Raw genomic sequence first — 23,316 nt, forward strand, 5'->3', positions numbered from 1 at the left:
CATGAGGTCACATGAATGAAAACTTTCAGATTTTATGCAAACAGTATTTGAAACAAGATCAGAAAACTACAGAATTGCTGAAAATCTTGGTTTGAGATGGATTCTGTTTTCTATTTGACTGTTTTCTATTTTCCTATTAATCACCTATTAAGCTATTAATCACTTTAAATTGCACTATATAGTCTCTTTTAATTTTCTTGTGGTCAATTACCTTTGACAACTTGTTCTCCTAAATACAGCCTACTGCTGATGTCTTTCGCCACCTTGTGGCTGAAAAGTGATGTTTTACTTTTAATTGTTTAGTTGATACATCGACAACTCCTTATGATCTGTCTCTGTAGTTCACTACATCTGTAATCGCAATGTAAGTTGTGACTTCTACAAAAATGAGACAACCGAACATGGGAAATCTATCACAGTAAATAAACTCTAAACAACCACTTTATTTTATGTGCATGACTCAACAGTGAGCGCATGTTCATCATTAGGTTGTCTTGTTTCTTCTTCATGCTAAGAAAAACAAAAGACACACAACACAAAGAAGCTGATGCTGGGAAATCTTTATTAACCGAAATACGCACCGAGTTCACAGAGTAGTACATATTTCAAATGGTTAAATTCATCCTGAGAATAAGAAAGAGCAAACGGAGGGATGTTTTCTGCTCTGTCACATCATCACCAGGAGGCTTTCTACTTGGGGCTTCAGCTATAAATTAATTTCAGTTTATTCTCTCGTTCTCCAATCAGCTCCTCATAAAGGAAACGGGCATAAACATGTTTCATGATCGTTGTGTTTTCATTTAATTTGGTGCTGTGGTAATTTGTTGTTGTTGTTGTTTTATTTTTTTTCTTTTGTTTTGTTTTCAATTGAATATGTGAAGGAAATCATGAAGTTTAGATACAATTGAGCTTTAAAGCATAGTCCAGGAATGCAAGTGAAATTTTTCCATGTATGAAACCATTGATCGTGGCAAGCTATTCTTTTCATTTTTTCCATCATGATGCTTTACAAAATTTATTTTTAGAACCACACAAAATCTTTTTGTGCTTTAGGTGGTTTTTTGTGGATATTGAGCTCACAGTGATCACAATCCATTTGACAGGCAAACATCAATGATTTTTCAAACATTTAGTCCTAATTATTAACATGTGTGCCATGGCTGCTTATTACATCTGAGTTTGTTTAACAGTTCTAATGTTTATTCAATGAAATGGTTTCTTTCCATTGGGGAGGGGTGATGCAGAAGGTCTGATGAATCTATGGAGAAAAATCAGAACTGAAGTCAAATTCAAGTATTTGCATATTATTGTAATTCACAAACTTAAATCAAACATAATAATAATAAAAAAAAACCAGCACATCATTAGTCAGTGGATGGCAGTGTAACAATTTCAAATCCAGTTCCTGTGTAACTATGAGAAAGCCTGCAAGAGACATCAACTCGGAAGTCACAACACTAACTATTTTCCAGAAAAGCATGAATATGTAAAAACAGTTACACTGTTTTTGGAAATTGGTGTGTAATCAATAGAACAATTAGATGAGTGCATCTCATTAGTAGATCTCAATGGGTTTATTCCAGTGCATAAACTCATAAAACAATATCAAAATGTGTATGAACTAAATTAAGTTTCAGGCTGAACTAAAAGGAAGAGATGGATGAAACTGTAGCACAACTACTGATATACTGTAACAGATTCATTCATATTGGCCCAAAAGATTTTCCCTTTTTGCTTTCTTCCTCATTGTATATTTGGATGTGAAAAAGGCTTCTGGACGATGTTAGTTGGTTGTAAATACTTATCAAATGAGCAGCTGCTGTACTGACCGTCTGCTAGTCCACACTTCTCTTTCCTCTGTAAATCACTGAAAAGGAAGAGTTGAATCATATGAGAGACATAAAGCAAATGCAATGTTGTTTTAAAGACAGTGAATGCAATACACTCACCTGCGCCAATGTTGCTTCCTGAACAAGTGACTAAAAAGACAGAAGCAGAAAGATGGAATTCACTCAAAGTTTATATTCTACCAAATGAAAGTTATGTTACTCTGCTTTTAGGAGTTAAAACTGTTGCATTATTTGTTTGTTTGTTTTTTCTTAAATATCATGGAAAAAAGTGGTACATTTTTGACTCGGTCAAGTGTGAATGATTCAGAAATGTGACATGTAGATCAACACCATACCTGAATACAGCCGCTGACCGCAGTACTGAACTTTGCTGCCATCTGCTGTGAGTGGAGCCACCATGACGTGGTAGACAGTCCCACACTGGATGTTGTCAATATTACACTGGTTGTTCCCCGGGGAAGCGGTGCAGGTGTAGTTGTTACTGCTGCCCACCATCTCTGTGATGGTGCTGTGGCCGCTGCCCGTGCTGCGCCAGTAGGCCCGCAGGGAGTTATCAGCCATCCTGAGCAGCTTTACACCCGATGGACAGCAGGCACCTGCAAGGAAGAAAACATGCATCTTAGATTAAAAAAAAATAAAAAAGAAACTGTATACATTCATAGTAGTGAATTCAGTTTGGTTTTTTTTAATTACTTGAATATCTACGGTTACGTTATGATTCTAATTCACACAATACTAATACATCAACGTGTTCATGTTACAAGATTTTTCCATATTGTTCATCTTATTTTTCATTAGTTCACTTGCATGCTACGTCCTGTTTACTGAGCGATAAGTAATGAATGTTTCTAAAGCCTTTGGGCTCCTCTGACTGTAGAAAAACACCATCTCTCACTGGATGAGAAGCCCTGTTCGGTGCAGACGGTCATCCGCCCGCTGTGGCTGAAGGCCTCCATGGTGACTGTGTAGCTGGTGCCACAGGTGATGCATCCCATGAGGCAGTGGGAGTCCTGGGTGTGGCAGCGGGCGTGACCCCGAGGCGACGTCAGAGATACGATGAATGAGTGCGCTCCTTTGGCGTGAGACCACGAGACGTTGGTCATCGCCTGAGTGACCTGATGGACGGCCAGATTACCAGGGCAGCAGGGTTCTGTGAAACAAGGCGGTATTTACAGATTCATGACTGTAGTTAAAAAAAACAAAACAATCATACTAGAGCTGGTATTTACACTTCTTGCATAAAAAAATGTAAAACATCCTGCACTACTTCTCTAGTTTATGTTTCTATTGCTATAAATCAAGATGTCATTGTCTGCTTTATTGAGTTTTTTTTTTTTTTTTTTACAAAATATAGCATTTCATTAAAGACTAAACTTTTTGATTGTTTTTTGCATATTGTGTTGCCTTGTTATGTTGATAAACAACTTTCCCCTCTTTACATACATTCTGCAGATGACAAATACCTTAAAAACACATGACCCTTACATTATATTAGATTTAGTGCTACTTTTTCCTTAAAGACCTTTTTCCAGTAGAACACCTACGGTTTGGCATGTACCGTATATTATCAGAATACCTACAGGCACTACAGAGATGCATAGCTGTAAAGTAATTATGAATTTATATCTCCTCATACTGTCACTGTTTTGTGTTTTATAACTGAAGGCATTGATCCAGACCTGTTTCAATGGAGTCAGAGTAACTGGGCAAACTGTGGCCAGCGGCAGTCAATGCCGTGACGCTGACTTCGTAGGTGGAGCCGCACGGGAGGTCGGTGAGCTCCAAACTTTCCTCACTGGTGGTGTAAGTGTGTTTGACGTCGCCTGCGTCTGCGCTCACTGAGTAAGTGGCGGCCCGGTTGGTTGATGTCCAGCTGACACTGACGCAGGAGGAGTTTTTCACATTCAGCATCAGATTCGTTGGCATACATGGAGCTGATGAGAGAAAGATAAGCAGTGAGTGAGTTAAATAAGCACAACAGATGAAGGATGACTTGATATTTAGTGAATATGAGACGCTTTGTACCCGTGTCTTTGGTATGTGCTCTGCATGCACGGTTACATCCACTGAATTCGTTGCAGGGTGTCACCTTCACGCTGTAGGTGCTGTCACAGCTGAGGTCAGACAGGGCACACACCGGTGCAGTGTCATTACAGAGGACGACCTCTGAACTGTCTGCAGCGCTGGTCTCATACAGCTCTGCCCCTCTCGAGGCTGCCCACGTGATCTCCAGAGTGTCGGTGCTGACCGCAGAGACAGAGACGTCCTCTGGACAACAGGGCACTGAAACGCACAGACAATCGCACAGAAAACAAATCTCGGTGACGGGAAGAGCCGCAAAACTTGCAGCTGTGCAGCCACTTACATGTGGTGTGATTGAGAACCTCTCCCTGAGGACTGCTGCCGGCCGGGTTGAAGGCCAGCACAGACATCAGGTACATGAAGCCGCACTGGCAGTGGTAGGTGCAGTTGCTGTTGGTGGTGTTGCAGCTCATCTCGCTGCCATCTCCTGCCTTGATGAAAGCCACGTAGCTTTCAGCATGAGGCATGGTGTCCCACGTCAAGGTGCAGTTTTCCTCTGACGTCTCCACAAGAGCCAAAGACTCTGGGGGGCAGGGGACTGGAAACATGGATCAGGAGAAATTAGCCTAACATGGCCATTATGCTTTTTCATGGTTTAAAATGTGCCACAGCACAAAACGTGAACTCAAACATATCATTCTCCGCTCACGTACAGTGTTTTAAAAGCCTTGTGTGCCTCACTTAATCGCTTACAAGTCGTGGTAATGTCACATAATTGCACATATGCATTCCCCAACAAAATGACATATCAAAGGATATTTGTATATATATATATATATATATATATATATATATATATATATATATATATATATATATATATATATATATATATATATATATATATATATATATATATACATATATATATATATATATATATATACACACATACACACACACATATATACATATATATACATATACATATATATGTATGTATATATTTATATATCTTTTTTTAAATGCTCAATAGAGTTTTTATTTTTTGTAAAAGTTAACTAGAATAAGGATGCATCTCATTTTTAGCTTTGACACGTGAAATGTCCAAGGAGTACAAAAAAAAATGAAGGGTAATGAATATCAATACACACACAGTTAATCTAATGTTGTTCAAACTGTCTGTTATTTGTCAGAGACTGTAAAAGTCTGGGATTAGAAACCGTCAGAGATTTACAGTGCTGACACTCACAGGTGATGAAGACCACAGGACTGGAGGGGTAGCTGGGCCCGGCCCGGTTTGAGGCCGTCACCTGGATGGTGTGGACCTCTCCACAGCCCACAGCAGACAGTTTGCAGGAGCTGCTGGACGTGGTGTTACAGGTCAGGCTCTGGTCACTGCTCACATAGAACTCAGTAGGCCCATAAACGTCCGGGTCCATTTCCCAGGTCACAGAGAGCGATGCCACACCATTGACCCTCTCCAGAGAGACATTGACCGAGAACGGCGTGGGAGGTCCTGATAAAAGACAAAGACAAAACAAACTTCAGATATATTTCACTGCTGTTACCCTTGGCCTAATAGTATGTAAATATTTACATTTATTTATTTGAGAGGCAAGGTTTGTTTTGCCTATCCATGCTGATAAAGTGGACAGAAGTTATAGCAAAAACATTGTTTTTCACTCGATTTAATCATTCATGGTGTCATATGCTATATGATCACTCACTATATATTTTGAACTAACTGATAAAAATGTATAAAGTTTACATAACGCATGGCTTTATTGATAAACGTTTTTTGCAAGACCTTAGTTGTTCAGCCAGAATTAAGTAAACATTAACTGAGAATAAAATATTTTATTTTATTAATAAATTGTGGTATTTCCTGTCTGGGGGCTCTCCTCACATTTATGGCATGGCTTGGACTGTTTTTCATGTTTTTCATCACATGAAAATATAATAAGCCCAAAATAATGACAAAATGTCAGCATTTTTGATTTTGGGGCTTAAAATCACAGAATAGATGAGTTTCTCCTTACGTGTCGTTTGGTTTCTGTACACGCTGTTTTCTCCCTCTCGGCCCTCGGCATCCCAAGCATAACCCTTGATGAAGTAAAGAGCGCCGGCCTCCAGGCCGGAGATGGTGAAGCTGGTGTCAGAGGTGTTGTGCTCCATCTTAGTGGCTGACTGAAACTTGTGCACAGACAGGGTGTACTGGACAGCATGAGGAACAGCAGCCCAGGACACAACTATGCTGTTGTTGCTGGGCGACGAAGTGGAAAGCTCAAGAGGAGGCAGAACTGTCAGGAAGAAGAAGAAGAAGACTGTATTACATGGTTTTCTTGAGAAAAGCACTTTAAAGGAATTATGATGGTTTACTGCCAAACAGAATGAATTTGAACTTATCAAATGTGCTCATGCTTCAAGTTACTTCAGAGAATGGAGGCCATTAATCAGTTATGGTTGCTTTAGTTATTGTAATCCTGAGGGGCTGGAAATTACCCAAGCCAATTAACATTCCAGCAAATGAAAAAGTAAATAATAAACAATCAAGTTAAAAAAAAATTATTGATTTAAAAAAAGGAACTGTAGTCTTAAATCTGGGTTTTACCACAGGGGAGCAAATTAGCAAGACACATTGTATTCCTACTGCTGATTTTTCTTTATTCAAGAAGATAATTTAAAAATCTTCTCTTGATGTTTAAAACTCTGAACAACCATCAAATCTTGAGCAGCTGCGAGTCCCATATAACCCAAGGAAAACTTGGAAAACTTTAAGTACTCAAAGTGGTGGATTATTGGAATTTCAATGTATGGAGTTTCAAGTTTCAATGTAAATTATGAGACACCGCTTTCAGTTCCTGTATGGGAACGGCTCCATTTCCAGGACCTGAAGTTGAAACAGTATTTACTTTTATGAATAGGCTTTAAATTTTTTTGTATTTGATAAAACACATAGTTTGTGATGATTGAGGTCAGCCTGGACAAAGTTTTAATCAAGCTGCTGTAGGCTGAGACCTCCTGTTCTCTCTATACAGTAAAGTAAATACAGTGGGGGTGGAAAAAAAACCAACTTGTTGCAGGCTTTTCGGTTCATAGGAATCACATGTCCCACCTTGAACTGACAGAAATACTCTCAGGGTGTGGGGTCAGGTATGCAGTTACCACCGATACCAGAGAGGTCCTCAGGGCCACTGATATATTTCTTAGGCAGAATAAAGTTGGATTTCCTCTTATTGTGTGTGTGTGTACATGTGCTCACAGTCCTGTATATTATATAGTACCTCTACTGTGGGACAATGCAGCAGATCAAGTGACCTCTGCAGGGCATGGGGACTGATTACAAAAGTATTGTTGCTTTTCCAGTAAATGTGAGACTCACTTGCTCACATAGACCCCCCCTGGGTGTTATTTCTTCCTCCTCTCTCTCTTTCTTTCTTTTACAAGGAGTCTGTTTATGTGTCTTTGTTTCTCATGTGTGCAGCTAGAAACATATTGACAATCCAATATCCCACAGGGAGAAAAGAAACGTGATGAACAACAGTACCTGTCTTTACAGTCACAGATGGAGATGGTTGGCTGCGGCCTGCGTTGTTCACGGCCAAGACGCTGAGAAAGTACTCGGTGTAGGGTGTGAGAGAAGCGATCTGGGCTGGGGAGGAGGACACTGTGTCCTCTCTGAATAGACCGTTGGTGTCCTGGATGCGAATGATGTAATGACTTGCCAGGGGGTTCGGGTTAAACTCCACTATCAGGGTCCTGCTGTCTTGTGGCTTCACGACCTGGATGGGATCCATTGGGTCAAGAGCTGAAACAATCATACAAAGCTCAGATCAGGCATGGCTGTCAAAAAGAGGAAACACAGGAAAGCTGTACATTACTGATGATGGGAAATGATAAATTATTCATAAACACTCCATATCATATCTGATATTCGGTGACAAGGAAGTGATAATGACATTTGAATGTTTGTGATACATTTTGAAATTGATTTGCCAGATGTAAAATTTTGATATATTTATTTATTTAATATATTGACTTTTACCATGAGAATTTGCAGGTTCCTCTGCTCAATGAACAATGAAAACTGTTCTTTTTTTTCTTTTCTTTTTTTTTTTTTTTTTACATATATTTGAACTCACATTATATTACATAAAATTCAAGATAGGTGAAAAAACTCGCTTTTAAAAACTTGGCACTAAAAATTAATACTGAGGTATAATTTTCCCACATATTTACAAGATTTTAAAAACCTTTGAGAGTAAAACTTAAACAAAAAAATAAAAAAGTAAGAAAATACCGCCCCCCCCCCAAAAAAAATTAAAGCATTAATTTCTTATAAACCACATTTAAAGTTGCTGTTATAAGCAAACATCTGATTCAGTTCAACTTTCTAAAATGTCTGCTTTAAAAGTATTTATCAGACATATATGCAGATAAAAAACTACATACAATTCACCAACTTTTGTTTGTCAGAGTAGTGTCACATGATGTAGAGTTTATTTATAAGTACTTTAAGTATTAGTAAACTTACATATTTGAAAAAAAAAACTCATAAAAATACCATTAATTCTACTTAGCAGATGTAACAAGACTGACACAAGCAATAATATCAAAAACCTATATCTTTTTTTTTGGTTTACATCCATGCTTTCACTGTATAAATACAGAGAACTGTCAAACTCACCTGTCGACGATTCAGTAGATGCGGTGCTCAGTGCATCTTGGGAGTCATTCAAAGCCTCGAGAGTGAAGATGTACATGACATTTGAGGACAGAGAGGAGACAGAGCCCATCACTATGTCGGGACCAAAGGTGACAAAGGCAAAGGGGCTGTCTGGTGCACTTTTAAGAGCAACATTGATCTTATACGAGGTTGCTCCGGTAATCCTGGTCCATCTGAGTATCACAGTCTTGGATGTAGTAGAAAACACAGATACACTGAAACCTGTTGAAAACAGCAGATAGCTATAAGTACTTCATTTTGATCATGAGAAAGAACTTCATTATTCTGAGTGATATCGTCAGAGCTTTTTGTGCCTTGACATTTGGTGAGGAAAACATAAAACAAAACAAAAAAAACATACTTGATTCTGCTGCAGCCTGCAATTTTAGAAAACACACACAAAAAACAATAATGGAAATTAGATATGTTTTCATAAAGTGTGTGTGTCAACTAGCTTTTATGTAACTTTAAGCTTAAAGTATAAAAATAATCAATTCTGCAAAATGATACCATTACTGTACCTGTGAGCATATGCCCAGTAAGGCAAAAACCATCAACCTCATCACAGCACCCATTCTTCACGTTGGTCTCTGGACAAATCTGTTTCTTCTGTATGATCTCTTTAAAAAAAACCTGTCTGTAATGTTTTCTTTTTCTTCTTGTATGTGTCCTGTCTGTGTAAGCTGAAATACCTATATGCAGCTCCTCCTACTGGAGGTCAAACAGCCAATCACACTGGGACAAAATGATGCATCTTCAGCAGCTGCTGGTTGAACAGGAAAAGAAGGAGACACCGCTGTAGCCAAAGGCATGATATCCGGTATTGAAGATGCAGTCAGGAAATATTGCATGGATATGGGTCTGGCAAAAGCACTGGAGTTTCCCTGTGTGTGTGTTGGGGGGGTATTAAATATGATATGACAAACGCAGTTACACCACTGATAAGCCTACCTGTTGGTGCATTGTTGAAGATTACCTCGGGAGTTAGGATTTTATAGAAATTACAACATCAACCTTTTTTTAGAATATGAATGCACTTCAATTTCATAGACTTTACAAGTAAATGGCACATTTCTGAATATTTCTAACTCTGAAGAGTCCAACAAATACCAAAATACTGACAACAATCTTTTCCGGTCTCTGTGTCAAGACAGAAATTCATTTTTTCTCAAATGGTCTGTGAGCAGTTTTACTGAAAAATGTGACTGATATATAGTGACACATATGAAGGAAAGTGTATTTACCATTTTGCACTGCAATGGTGATTGACATATAAAGTTGCAATTTCCCTTATTAACAGAATAAATGTATCTATTTTTCTAGGGAGAGTGACTATTTATGAATGAATACATTGATAGATAGAGATATAGACAGGTAGATAGCTGTTTTAATTCATAAAAGACTACAACCTCGTGCTGACGCACACTTGTTGACGTCGATGACGTCAGAGCGCAAGGACACGGGACCGACAGGAAGAGGCGCAGAAGAAAAAAAAACCAAGATGGCAGCGGGTGCGGATCACGGGCTGAAAAGAATAGTTTGGAAAAGTAAGTTCACTCCAACATGAGCGTTGCATTTGCATTTCAGATCAACAGCAGAAAGCACCCGCTCATTTCCAAGTTTATTCAGTTAAATGGTGAAAATTCCGTGTTGTCGCCGCCTCTCAGGACTTCGCATCTCGAACTGACAGTGAAACGCTCCGTTTCAATTTGTCACTTTGTTTTTTTACTTTCTTGCAACAACATGCGTTTTTCAGGTTTGGGCTTCCGCGCGAAGCGACAAAAGTTATCAACATCGGACTCAGAGAGTTGTTCGCCTGCTGTGTGAGGTGACTTTGTGTCGCCTGGAGCCCCACCTCGTTTCTGCGCGGTCTGTCCCAGATCAGCTCACATTAACGGACTCAGAAACCTGCTAAAGTCTGGTGTTTCCTTTTGAAAAACACGTTTCTCAGCGCCGTCACATAGTACAAAGTCGACTATCACTGACGAAGGTTTAATATGGTATTTTAAAGTGTGCTACCAAAAGTGGGAAATTATGGAAAAAAATATGCTAAAAAAAGTCGTTTATTTATTTCGAACTATTAAGCTACATCTTATTTTGGTGAGCTAAAATTAGAGTTCATTCCTTTTTCTATAGTTCTGGCTATTAGCGTGGGAATCGTGTAGCCGTTAATTCAGAATATTTCCAAACATCTGGATGTGATCCAGCTATAGCACTGCGAGTTTGCATTGATATTGATCACATCTGTATAGTTGTTTTTGATAGTCTCATCATCCTCACGACAAGCTCTATGGTTCTCCACAGGCTTCAGGTTAAGTAACATGATAAGGGAATTAATCGTGAGTAACTGTGGTATCGTGGATAATGAGAATGCCCTGCTGGAGAAGATAAACAGCATCAGTCAGTAGTCTAAATTCATCTAATTGAACTAAAGATGATAAGACACAACATGACAAATGTTTACACACTGCAGTCACTTCACTGTTCTTCACACTTACTCATGAAATTCAAATCAAATTCTATGAGAAAAATTGAATTTGGGCCACTTAAATGGTCCATTGTCTTTCCTCCTTTGTCCCAGTGAAGACAAACACAGTTTAGCCATCTGAGATGAGATGGATGGTTGTGGCAGTATTTTTGATCATGAGTTCAAATCTGCCATGTTTTATCACACGGTGAGGGATTGCTGATGGCTGCTTTCACACCAGGGTAGTCTGGGGATAATCAGGAGGCTCAGTTTAATTGGGAAGAAGGTGCAACACACTTGCATTTGGTTTAGCTCATTGTCCAATGCTTTGGTCACTCAGTTGAGTCTACTCCAAGTACTCTTACCCTAAATAAACACTGACTCTGATCGAAAATAACCCTCGGAATCAGAGAATTATTGACTAGGACTGAAAGTGGAAATTCACCCTGATTAGTTCACATCACATGTCCTCCAAAAAACACATTTAACAAACAAGTGAGCACCTTAAACACATCATGGTTTTATGGGTGGCCACAAGCAGGTGCATAACATTATATAGTAACCTGGCCATGCTGATCAGTGCTCATACGCCATCATTACTCCACATCTGCCCTCAAGACATGTTCCTAACTTTTTCTTTGCTTTTACAGTTTCCTTGTTGTAGCACTGTTTCTGCTTATTTTCTACTCAAAATGCACCACGTGCTCTAAGTCACTGTGTTTGGTTCCTGTATTTGCTTCAATTACAGGGAAACCAAACTAGAGTTTGCTTGTTTGGTCCATGCCAGAGTGCAGATGAGCTTTCCCAACTGTGCGAACACAAGTGTATGCTACAGCAGTGCAACATTAGGAAAATATCATATTCCAATAATATTGAGTGTTGCGATTAAAAACGAGCACTTCAATGGATAATGCTCCTTCCTTTGTGTTTTGAGATTTCCTCTTCTGAATAACAGTGCTGTTTAACTTTTCTGTAATTGATACCAGCTGTGAGCGAGCTGTGTGTCTACAATTCCTAATTCCAGCCTTTCACATTCAAAGCTGTTTTCTTACGTGTTTGAAATTCTTTCACTTTGAATTCACAGTGTGAATGTACAGTGAGTATAAGCATAATTAACCACAGTTCAGTCAGTATTTTGCTGAACGTATTTTACACACACTGTAATTACAAAAACAGCAAATTTGCTGTATATTGTCCTGCTTTCATAGACATGCTGCTGAAAATGATTGCACAAAAAACACTTAACTATAGATTCTCAAGGAGTCGTCATGCTGGGCTAAGTGAACATTATCCATCTTCTTTACCAAACTTTTTCTCTGCCTCTTAGTGCTACTGAAACCATTGATACATGGTTTGCTTAGTTTATTTTTCTAAGGCATATGTGGGATATTTAGAGGATAATGTTATTCTCACATGTAAAAGTTCATCTTAGGAGTTCTGGACTCATGGAGAGCAATATTCTTAAATATTAAGTCAGGAGTTCCACATTTCACAGTGAAGTAGTTGTGTATCTTCTGAAACCACCTGGTTTGGTACTTTATACACTATGAATGTGACTGGTTGACTCTTGAATGGGTTTTAGTTGACTGTTCAGGTCAGGCATATAAACTTCCCTGCTGTCTGTGTGGCACACTTATTTGTTGTCTCTTTGCTCGGTTTCGATGCATTTGTTTTAATTAAGCACTCTGTGAACTGCTTGCGCTCGGTGTAGTGAATTGTCTGTGGTTTAGTCTTGAAGCAGAAGCTGGTGGTGTGGCCTGAACACCTGTCAAGTCAGACACTTCATGATTGAGGTATTTACCAAACTGACTGAGACATTCATACTGTACAAAGACTGATTTTGTACCACTTAAAAGATATTATGATAATTAAAGATGTTTTTTGTGTGTTTTTTAGCTGTGAGCCCTGGCCATAAAAATAGGGAATGTCACCAAGTGACCAAAGAACTATTTTCAAAAAGCACACATGGGCACCGGTGGACTGTAGAGCAATGGACGCTAACGCACTGGCTGAAGAAAGAAAAACTGTAGTTTGTTAAGAATCAGAGAAACAACTTGAGAGAAGCACCAATGACAGCATCTTTTTTTCTATCAACAGCTATTCTTCTTGCACATATTTTCTCATTACTCTTCCTTGTGTGTTGTCACGGTTGATTTCAGTAAGAGTTACAATTCTGCTCTATTGCTTGTTGTTTAACGTCATTTCATACCAGTGCATGCTTTTTAGAGTTGTTTGAAGCTGTGTATTTCTTTGTGCCTCAGCTTGGTTGTTTCATGTCTGATGTTTTGCATTTCTTCATGATTGGGTTAGTGTTGTGTCTTTCAGTCTCATTTAAGTGGGTTTGCCTGACGTATGCAGGAATCACTGTTCTGTTCATGCCGGAAGGCCTAGTATGAAAGTGTTTCTTTGCTCTTTCAACACTCTGCAGTCGAAGCCATATTTTTCTCTTTTTGGACCGCCTAGAGTTTTTGTGCACAAATGCATAAAACTTAACCCTGTCATCCATAATAATGTATTAGTCTTTGTTTTTTTTTTTTTGTTTTTTGTTTTTTTTTTTTTTGGGGGGGGGGGGAGTTGTTGTGTCTGAATATATTGTGAATATTAAAGCATTTCTGTGCTCTTTCACTAGAGATGTGTGTGATTAGAAAAATACACAAAGGCATTATACACTTTAAAAAGTTCCTTTTAAATCAAAAAATATCTAGTGGCGCTTCTTTTAATAAACTTTTAATCATTGTTCACATCAAAAGCCTCACATCTGTTCATATCCTGTCCTGTCTTCTTGTGATAGCTTTCAGGTGTTGGTTTTCCAGATATCATGCTTTGTGTCGTTGCAGGAATACAAGACACCATCATTGCAGACTGCAGAAAATCAGAAGTATGGAAGGTACGATCAGTACAGAGAACAGCGATTACAGTTGCATGACTCTTTACAGTTTAAACTTGGGTGTAGTGCAGTGTGATTCTAAAGAGGCCTGTAATTCATAAGTTTATCTTCCACACAGATATTGATTCTGGACCCCTTCACCACCAAGCTCCTCTCTTCATGCTGCAAAATGTCCGATTTGATGGCAGAGAAGATCACAAGTAAGTTCAGTTTGCATTACAGTGAAATATTATTTTCCATCTCACAGGCTTAAGCTCAAACTGACTGAGGTTTCCATCTGTCTGTGTGTGTATCTGTAGTTGTGGAGGACTTGTACAAAAGCCGAGAGCCGGTTCTAGAAATGAAAGCCATCTACTTCATGACACCATCTGCCGAGGTTTGCTTCTAATGATCAACAATGTCTTTCAAGTTTTGATTTCTGCTGGGGTTTTTTTTTTTTTTTTTTTTTTCAATTTGTTCTGATGTATTCCTGTCTAATTCTGTTATTTTCAGAGTGTGCAGGCCTTCATCAATGACTTCAAGCCCAAACCAAAATACAAAGCAGCATACGTTTATTTCACTGACTGTAAGTAGCAGAAAAATCAAAAACTTAATTTAATTAATTTACAGAACAATATTATAATCGCAGTGTGACTAAAAAGTGTTTTTGCCCCTCAGACTGCCCCGATGATCTGTTCAACAACATGAAGCTGTACTGTGCAAAGCACATACGAGTCTGTAAGGAAATTAACATATCCTTCATGCCACAGGAGGCACAAGTGAGTGATGAACATTTGCAGAGTGTGCTTTTTTGTTTTGTTTTGTAATGCTCAAATTCCTCTTTTCGTCCAGTCTGCATCATCACTCTTTTACAAAGCAATTGTACGTAGTTTGTTCTGGGTCATGTTGTTGAGAGGAAGAGAGCTTCTGATGCGCTTTTTGAATCCTAAATGGGCGTTGGCAGCTTTAGGCTGTGATGTAACAAACTTTATGTGAACCCAGGGGCTTGAAATGGGTAATTTAAATTGGTTATTTAAAAAGCGATATGAATAATCTTTATTTGTTAAAGATTTTTCTTGTTTTTCTTTGAAATTGATATATTTTCAGACCTGCCAACCTGTACGCATTTTGCGTAGTAGGTACGCAATTTGACATCAAAATACGCTGGTACGCTCCGCCTCATTAAACTACGCAAAAAGCTGCAGACGTCTGTGAGCGCTGTTATAAATGTGGACCGTGGACACGATGCAGCAGCAGGGCTCTGAAGTGTCACGCATTTCGGTGTGTTGTCACGCAGTCACGGCACACATTGTATTTGTCACGCTGAAAAAAAATACCGGTAAATTCGGCTGGTGCGCCGCAGCTATGGAACCGGGAGGAAACACATGTGCTAGCCTGTAGTGCTGCGACGTTCAATGAACGAGTCGTTCGTTTGAACGGCTCTTTCAAGTGAACGACGAGAGCCGGTTCACAGCTGTCTGAGAGTCGTTCCTTTGTGCAAATAGTCCTCGCTTCCTTCACGTGTCTCCTGAGTGTCTCCTGAGTCCAGCTGTCACCGCTGCTTTCGTGTTAACGACCGAGTTTCACTTTTCCGCAGCAGTTCCAGTCACCTGAGCCGGTGTTTTGGAATAACTGAGTCCCTTTTAACTGGCGACTGGGTTTCTTTCACGTCCCTTGTTGCTGATAGATATTAAAAACCAGACAAAAAGTCGTGTCAGACCTTTTATGAGTCTGATTTCAACATCTGCGGCTACTAGCAGCAGCAGCAGGAAATGCTAAAGGAAGTCAGTCACCAGGTAACAAGGACACCAGTTAATTTGAAACACCGTATTGACCGCTTGATCAGAGGTTTTAGTAATGGAACACACACGCGCACGCATGCGCACACACACAGCAAAAAATGCTTAGTTAAAGGACATGTAGCAGCATTTTGAAGCTCTTTTCTGGGGACAATGTGCATGGTCAGCCGCAATGTAATGTGTATCAGAAAAACATCTGTTAAGTCTTTGAACCCCCCCCCCCCCCCCCCCCCCCCCCCCCCGGTCAACAAGTGTTCCGGCAACTGGTACTCAAAAAATTTCACCAAGGTTGGCAGGTCTGATATTTTACTCTAGGCTTTTAATGAATGGCACGGTTTTTGAAGTATTTACAAGTAAACAAATTTTTTCCCCTCTTTTTTTCTTCTCTGTTAAGGTGTTTACATGTGATAATCCTGGGGCTTTCAAAAGCATCTACAGTCCCAACAGCCAGGACAAAAAGAAGACACTGGAGACTCTCGCAGACCAGCTTGTCACGCTGTGTGCCACGTTGGATGAGTACCCAGGGGTCAGATATAAGAAGTAAGCCAACAAAGATTTAGTTTCTGAGCCTACAGCATACTCCAGCCTCTGAGGGAAGTTCCACTTTTTTATGTGAAAAGCTTAAAATGAGTTACCTAACTGTGAGAGGAAGTGAGCCTCTCTAGAAAAGAAGTGAACGGTATCACTTGCTGTCTGACCCCATTCATGAATCAGTTGTGTAAAAGCATGGCTCTGGGTGGCCACACTGTACCTGAAAGCATGCGGACCGTGCACAGATGTACAGATGTACGCACGTATGCAGATTAAATGTTACGTTACAGGTACAGCCAATTATTACGAAATAAGAGAAACATGGTTGAACAGTATGCTTTGCGATCTCTCAACAGAAGTGGTTTATAAAAGTCTGGAGTAGAAGTAATATTTGTATGATATGACATTTATGGAAGTGGTTCTTGTAAAGTGTCATGCTTTGCTTTTGGTCAGTACAGTAGATGACAACTACAATTAAAATTCAAAGCTGAGCAGAAGCAGATTGTACGGTTTATTCTGAATCGGAAAACAGTTTGTCCATTTGAATGTGGTTAATTTACAGTAAGTCACACTTTCTTGCTGGACATGACTGAAGGTATTTATTGTACTGAGAATGTGACTGTGAGCTTCTAATACTGACTTTAAGGATCCTTTAATTTTTCTTTTTCTTGACTGTTGTTCTTTCTGTTATTTGCTAGATAACCAATTATTACTAAAATCGCTTTGACAACTAATCGGAACTCATGATAATCTATATCATCACTAGAGACAACAACATGGAGAATGCAAAGATTCTGGCCGAGCTGGTGGACAACAAACTGGCCAGATACTTTGAGCTGGATGACAGTGGTAAGAAAAAGGTAAGCTGGAAAAAAAAAGACTGTTGACAGAAGAAACAAAGTCTTAGCTCTGGGAGGTAACTGGATCTGGAAACTAGAGAACTGCTTTCGGCTGAAGGTGCCACGTTAAAGACGCTTTCTCATTTGTCAGATTTTATAGTCCTTCAGCTGACATTTGTTTTTTAGTTTTATTAATGGAATTGTAACTGATTCTCTCTGAATTTACTTGTGCCGCCAGGGAAAAACTCAAGCCCAGCTGCTTATAGTGGAAAGAGGCTTTGACCCTGTGAGCCCCATCCTGCACGAGCTGACCTACCAGGCCATGGCCTACGACCTCATTGATATCCAGAATGACACCTACAAGTAACCGACCCTCACCTGTCGTGTCTCCTGGCACCAGAAAAGCTACTTATACTTCTAACTGAATCTTATTCTCTGGAATTGTGTTCAGGTACAAGTCTAAAGACGGTGCAGAAAAGCAGGCCGTGCTCAATGAGGATGACATGCTCTGGGTTCGGCTGAGGCACAAGCACATCGCGGAGGTCTCAGCGTGAGTGTGCATTATCTGAGCCTTGTCAGGTGTTGGGTCTGGTCGCTAGCCACAGTACACTCACCTTGTTGTTGTCCCACAACAGTCAGATCCCGAAGATGGTAAAGGAGATATCTGCCAGCAGGAAACAACCAGACGGGAAGGTAATGCGGATTGTTGACCTTCTGAACTGTGTCTTCTGTACATAAATGGAAGAAACATTTTTTGAAGCACTTTATTTTATTACACATTTCTCTCCAGATCACAATTAACAATTTGGCCCAAATGATGAAGAAGATGCCGGCTTTTCGTAAACAACTGACTGAGGTATGGACTCTTCAGACTTGTTTGTATTGTGAAAAGAAATTCTCTTTTTCTTCCCTCTCCTTCAAACGACTTTGCCATTTGCTAAGTTGTCATTATAAATAATAGTTGAATTTCTTCTTGTTGAACAAAGTAAATTTCAGTGAGTTTTAGCTGTGTTTTTTCTCAGGTCATGGTAATACCACTAGTTTCTCAAATGAGTAGTTTCTAAGCGATCATAGAGCCAGGCAGGGATTAAGTTGTGGTGAGGTGTGGTGCCTCTGCAGCCTGTCATCATGTGGGAGTGTTCTTTATCATGCTTGTAGACCGAAACCAATCAGATTGGAGTCATTTTGCGAAATTATTTGATAAATGTCCTGTAATAACAAAATGATTTTACACTTTAATGAAGTGCTCCGTGGTTTTTGTTGATCTATATTCAGTGTGATTGATTGATTCATTCATTCATTTTTTTGTCTTAATCTACAGAAAACGGTTCATCTGCAGCTGGCTGAGGACTGCATGAAGCATTTCTCTAACAACGTGGAAAAGCTCTGCAAAGCCGAACAGGTCTGTCTGTGCTCAGTCAACTCAGTGTTTTGTGGAACACGTGTCAAACAATTTCACCGCTCAGTCTTGCTTGAACAAGTTAGTGGGTGTGTGGTGGTTCAGGAAGGAGAGATTTGCGAGATCAAAAGCGTCATGATGTTGAAATAGATGCTGTTTACACCTGAGGCTGAGTTTGAATTTAGATTTTTCTCCAGGCGATGTTGCACTGACAGACTATTGTGTGTCTTTCTGTCTAGGACCTTGCAGTAGGTTCAGATGTGGAGGGCGTGAAGGTGAAGGATCCTATGAGGACCCTGCTGCCTGTACTGCTACACCCATACAGCACTCACGACAAGATCAGAGCTGTGTTGCTTTACATCTTCAGCGTCAATGGTATGACGACCTTCTCTTCCAGCAGGATGAAATACCCTCAGTGCTTGTTCAAAAGTAGATTTCTGTTGATTTGCTTTGAAACCTTTCTGCAAACTGCAGCGTTTCTCTCAAAGTAAATAGAAAGACAAGAGTTTTTCTCTCTTACAGAAAGAAAGGGAGAAAAAACTCTTCGACTCATCTGAGCCCTTATATGTGAATGTCCTTTTTTCTATTATTTTAACTGCAATTCTTCAATGGCTGTGTATTCATGCTCTTCACAGATGTTCTGAAGATATCAAAGGGAACATTACATTGTATTTTTTATCTGAGAAACCCGATAAGCAATATAAGTGTCAAGACTAAAGATGTTTTCAGTAACTTATAACCGCAAGCATTTTTGTTTTTGTTCAGCGAGAAGCTATTTGACAAAGAGTTGAAATCCTCCTAAGGTATGAAAATCAGATTTTAACATAAATATCTTCTTTGTATGTTAACAGGAACAACAGATGAGAACTTGAACAAACTTATCCAACACGTTAAGATCGAAGCCGACAGAGAGTTTATCCTGAACTGGAAAGAACTGGGTGTTCCCATCATAACATCGGTAAAAAAGAAACGCGCACACACACACACACACACACACACACACACACACACACACACACACACACACAGACACACACACACACACACACAAAACTCTGTAATTGGATGTTCATTGTAGTTGTTGATATGGTTCATTCACTGTTTCTGTACTGTCGTTTTCTCTCTTTTTGCAGCCAAGTTTCTTCAGCCGCAAGCCGACCCGACGAGATCGTTCTCAGGAGGACACCTACAACCTGTCCAGATGGACTCCTGTCATAAAAGATGTGATGGAGGTCAGTCCAGTCACCGGACCGCATCGTGTTTTGTTTTGTTTTGTTTTTTCCCTTAAACATGTGACTAATGTGGGTCACTGCGTTGCCTCAGTGCCCCTCTCAGTGGTCTGTGTGAAAAATGAACACAACGATGAAAGCAGCACAAAAACAGGTTATCAGATTCAGGTCATCTGATAAACAGTGTCACCTATATGTTAGTGTTGTTCGGTATTGTTCCATCTACCTGTAAGAAAAACGTCTGAACATCTAGAACAATCAGGATGCCATTTGTTTTTCCCTGAAGATGATCCTTCTGTTTGGGTTTTTTTTTTTCTTTCTCCGAGTCTCTGCTGACACTTAAATGCTGTGATTGGTAAATATGCTCCCTATAAGAGTTTCTGGCTGTAAGTTGAGATGATTACCATGAGCTGCTGCTTTGTTCAACACTCTGCTGTCAAATGAGACATTTCTGAAAATGCGGTGTACTCTGTTACCCTTTCTCTCTTGTCTCGTTAAAAGTGTTCCGCTTTCTATAGACTTGAGGAAGTTACATGAGTCATAAAGCAGAAAGAGATAATATATCACCTGGTGAAACCTCTCACTTCCCAGAAATAGATTAAAAATAAAAATTAAAGGAAAAGTGACTCGAGTGTATTTTTCACCTATCAGTTCACTGAGTCTCATTCTTTAATCCTACATGCTGAATTTGGATTCATGAAGTGAAAAGCTCATCATTTTCAAAGGAGCCATACAATAACCTTTGACTTAACAACAAAGGAAGTTCACACAAGTGTCTTATAATCCTGATTTTAACTCATAACTTCAGTGTGAAATCTATCTACAGCATTACCTTTAAGGCTGGCCTATGGTGCAGGCTTTTGTGTTTTCTCCTTGTTTTAACTCTGCCCTGACGTTACCTGAAAACACTTTCCTTTGTTGTTTTTACCTTCTGAGCACTTGATTTCCTGTAAAATGTGGTGAAGAAATTTCCCCTTTCTGCAGAAAACATGCTGGTTTGTTGTGTAACAGATAACAATAAGCTCAAAAAATCTGCACCGTATCTTGTAGTCTGCGCACATCTGTAAAATTTGTAACTATCAGACAGAGCTACCCTCTAGACTGAGAATGGCTATAAATCAGTTTTTATTTATTCATTTTGTTTAATTTATGCCTTGTTGCAAGATCTTGGGATCCGTCATATTGCTCTTAACAGAAATATACTGCATGACATCCATAGTTTAGTAAATTGATAGAAAAAAACAACAGGTTTTTTTATGTTGCTTTTTTGTTGGAAATACTCCCTTTTGATCTTGAAATTTAAGGTACTGGAGGTTTGAAGAAATCGGAAGCAGTTTTCTTTGTTTATCAGCCAGCTTTTACATGAACATAGCGAGAGTCCCTTCACTACTCTGCATTTGTGAATTCACTTCTAAACTGTTGAAGTTCACAATATTTAACCTCCTCGTCAGTCTGACCTGCGTCTCCTCTGTATGGACGGCCCCAATGGTGGCGGTTAGGTCTCCCTGTGCGACTGTGTGTAGTCGTGTGTGTATATGGAGGGCGAGAGAGACAGGCTTTCTTGCTTGTTGTTTTCCCTTGTAATGTTTTTAAATTCTGTAAAGCACCTTGTGTTGCTTTTTTAAATGGTGTGACAAGTGCTAAAAAAAAAACAAAGATTTATTTTGATGAGATTTAAGTTTCGTGAATCACAGTTCAGGTCTTTTATTTTCAGGAGGCTGTGGAGAACAAATTGGACGTCAAAGAGTGGCCACACCAGTCTGAGAGTCCTGCTGCCTGGAACGGCTCTGGGGCTGTCAGGTAAGGTCTTATTTGTAATCAGGTTGTAAGATTGTTGATGCAAATAAAAATCATTGCGAGCCAAAACAGTAGATGGATATTTTATTGGTTGCTATCCATGAGCACTAATATAAGAAGTCCAGCTTGTCATGACTTCAGTCTCTTGTTCTTCAATGAAAAGAGAAAACAGAGGATATGTTACAACACTGCCCCCCAGTGGTTGAAGTTACTGGTTTGCTTTAAATTATGCTTCACTCATTGTTTTACTGTTGGTTGTTTGATATTGAATTTGGATTAAAATTTTAAGCTTCAGATCTCACTGTATTTTGATTAAAGTATCTCATTAGCTGCAATTATAGAGTTGGAGGCATTGTTTGTAAGCTTTTCTTTATTACTCAAATGTTTGTGTCATTCCTGTTAGGGGAAATTCAGGAGGCAGACAGTAAAAAACTGATATTCTAGCGCCCTCTAGTGGTAATTTGGGTGGCTCACACCCCATGCCCTTTTTTTATGTGACCCTATTTTTTCTCAGTTTCGTTCATCAGTGTGAGTTGTAATTTTCTTGAGGAAGTGTTTGTAGAAGTGTTTCGTCTCTCTGCTCTGCAGTGCCCGACAGAAGCACAAACCCAGCTCTCAGGACGAACGGCGGACCGGCTCTCGCCTCATCATCTTCGTGATTGGAGGAGTCACCTACTCTGAGATGCGCTGTGCTTACGAGGTCACTCAGGCAGTGAAGTCCTGCGAGGTTATCATCGGTAAGCTGCACAAAAAAACTACTTGAGCTGGGGATCTTATTTCTTCTTGTGCTCAGTCAGACAAGGGTTTCTTCGTTTGTCACAGTAATCGATTGAAGACTGTTGATTTTGAAACTGTCCAGCTCTAAGACAAAAAACAGCTTTGACACACATGATTGGATTATTTGTCTTTCCAGCTGGAAATGAAAGAAGACATGAATCAGTTCACTGCTGGTTTTCATTTGTAGTTATCTTGCGCCACCTACTGGACCCAGTCAAAACTGAGAGAACTGTTAATGTCTAATTTGTCGTTAATGATTGATCACTTGATCATTCTTTGTTTTTAGGGTCATCCCACATATTGACTCCCACTGGCCTCGTGAATGACATCAAGTCCCTGAGCAAAGGCCCGATGGAAGTCTTCACAATAGATGAGAGGAACAACGCCTGAGAAGTCTGCCTTCCACAGTGTATTTCCCCAAACTCCCTGTTTTTCCTATGTCTCATTTTTCCCAGCACAGTGCACTCAACTCGTCTTCCTGTTTGGAATACTGAAGGGAATTTACTTTATACACAACTTTATTTCTTTTCAAACATGGTATGCAAACTGTTGTAGGGATGAGGGAAAGTTCTCTTTTATCTTAGTCCCTACTTAGTAAAATGGTATGCTTCAAACGTGTTGCATCATGTTGAGATTTGATGGTGAGAAAAGTTAACCAACCTCATCCTTGCAAATATTTTATGTAAAAACTGTCTAACCTGCTTAATTGTTTGTGCCTTGGCCATTAAAACATTGTGGTGTTACAGGTTGAATGATCTTTTAAAGATGTTGAGAGACGAAATGATTGCGAGTAGAAGCATTGACCTGATGTGTGTGTATATACTGTATGTAAGCACTGAGCCCCTGCTGTGTCATGCTGACTTTTTCACTTCTGTTCAGAAATGCCTAATGTGCTTTGAAGAGTTTTTAACCTAGAGTATTTACGTTTTCCTGTAATTGAACAACTGACTAATAAAGAGATGAAGTGGTTCATATTTTTGTTTGTTTGTCAAATTGAAATTGCAGTCTCAT

The 23,316-nt window shown here is 39.5% G+C and overlaps 2 protein-coding genes across 2 annotated transcripts; one reads left to right on the forward strand and one right to left on the reverse strand.

The window, feature by feature from the left end:
• Window positions 1–1,062: 1,062 nt before the first annotated feature.
• Window positions 1,063–9,132, reverse strand: fndc7a (fibronectin type III domain containing 7a). The gene is made up of 13 exons (XM_030082559.1): window positions 9,123–9,132; window positions 8,563–8,823; window positions 7,423–7,683; window positions 5,915–6,175; window positions 5,125–5,391; window positions 4,216–4,470; window positions 3,876–4,133; window positions 3,530–3,784; window positions 2,746–3,000; window positions 2,186–2,446; window positions 1,950–1,979; window positions 1,830–1,867; window positions 1,063–1,258 (listed from the first exon to the last, which is right to left on the reverse strand). The coding sequence occupies exons 1-12, from the start codon at window positions 9,130–9,132 to the stop codon at window positions 1,836–1,838; spliced, it is 2,406 nt and encodes an 801-aa protein (XP_029938419.1). The 3' UTR covers window positions 1,063–1,258; window positions 1,830–1,835.
• A 933-nt stretch (window positions 9,133–10,065) lies between these two features.
• Window positions 10,066–23,279, forward strand: stxbp3 (syntaxin binding protein 3). The gene is made up of 19 exons (XM_030083572.1): window positions 10,066–10,148; window positions 13,906–13,955; window positions 14,074–14,155; window positions 14,255–14,331; window positions 14,448–14,520; window positions 14,613–14,713; window positions 16,128–16,273; window positions 17,031–17,124; window positions 17,342–17,466; window positions 17,555–17,653; window positions 17,739–17,796; window positions 17,894–17,959; window positions 18,425–18,505; window positions 18,742–18,877; window positions 19,354–19,460; window positions 19,636–19,734; window positions 21,446–21,531; window positions 22,117–22,265; window positions 22,592–23,279. Exons 1-19 carry the CDS (start codon window positions 10,103–10,105, stop codon window positions 22,693–22,695), a joined length of 1,779 nt encoding a protein of 592 aa, XP_029939432.1. The 5' UTR covers window positions 10,066–10,102; the 3' UTR covers window positions 22,696–23,279.
• The last annotated feature ends 37 nt before the right edge of the window (window positions 23,280–23,316 follow it).

The sequence above is a fragment of the Salarias fasciatus genome, chromosome 23, assembly GCF_902148845.1.
Source record: "Salarias fasciatus chromosome 23, fSalaFa1.1, whole genome shotgun sequence".
Classification (NCBI taxonomy): Eukaryota; Metazoa; Chordata; class Actinopteri; order Blenniiformes; family Blenniidae; genus Salarias; species Salarias fasciatus.

Bases quoted from the DNA above. Each gene is read 5' to 3' on its own strand.
- fndc7a (XM_030082559.1), bottom strand. The intron at 4,134-4,215 runs GTAAGTGGCTGC...TGTGCGTTTCAG, and splicing joins GGTTCTCAATCACACCACAT to TGCCCTGTTGTCCAGAGGAC. The intron at 2,447-2,745 runs GTGAGAGATGGT...TCTTCCTTGCAG, and splicing joins CGAACAGGGCTTCTCATCCA to GTGCCTGCTGTCCATCGGGT.
- stxbp3 (XM_030083572.1), top strand. From the start codon at position 10,103: ATGGCAGCGGGTGCGGATCACGGGCTGAAAAGAATAGTTTGGAAAA. The intron at 14,521-14,612 runs GTAAGTAGCAGA...TTTGCCCCTCAG, and splicing joins ATACGTTTATTTCACTGACT to ACTGCCCCGATGATCTGTTC. The intron at 17,467-17,554 runs GTAACCGACCCT...AATTGTGTTCAG, and splicing joins ATCCAGAATGACACCTACAA to GTACAAGTCTAAAGACGGTG.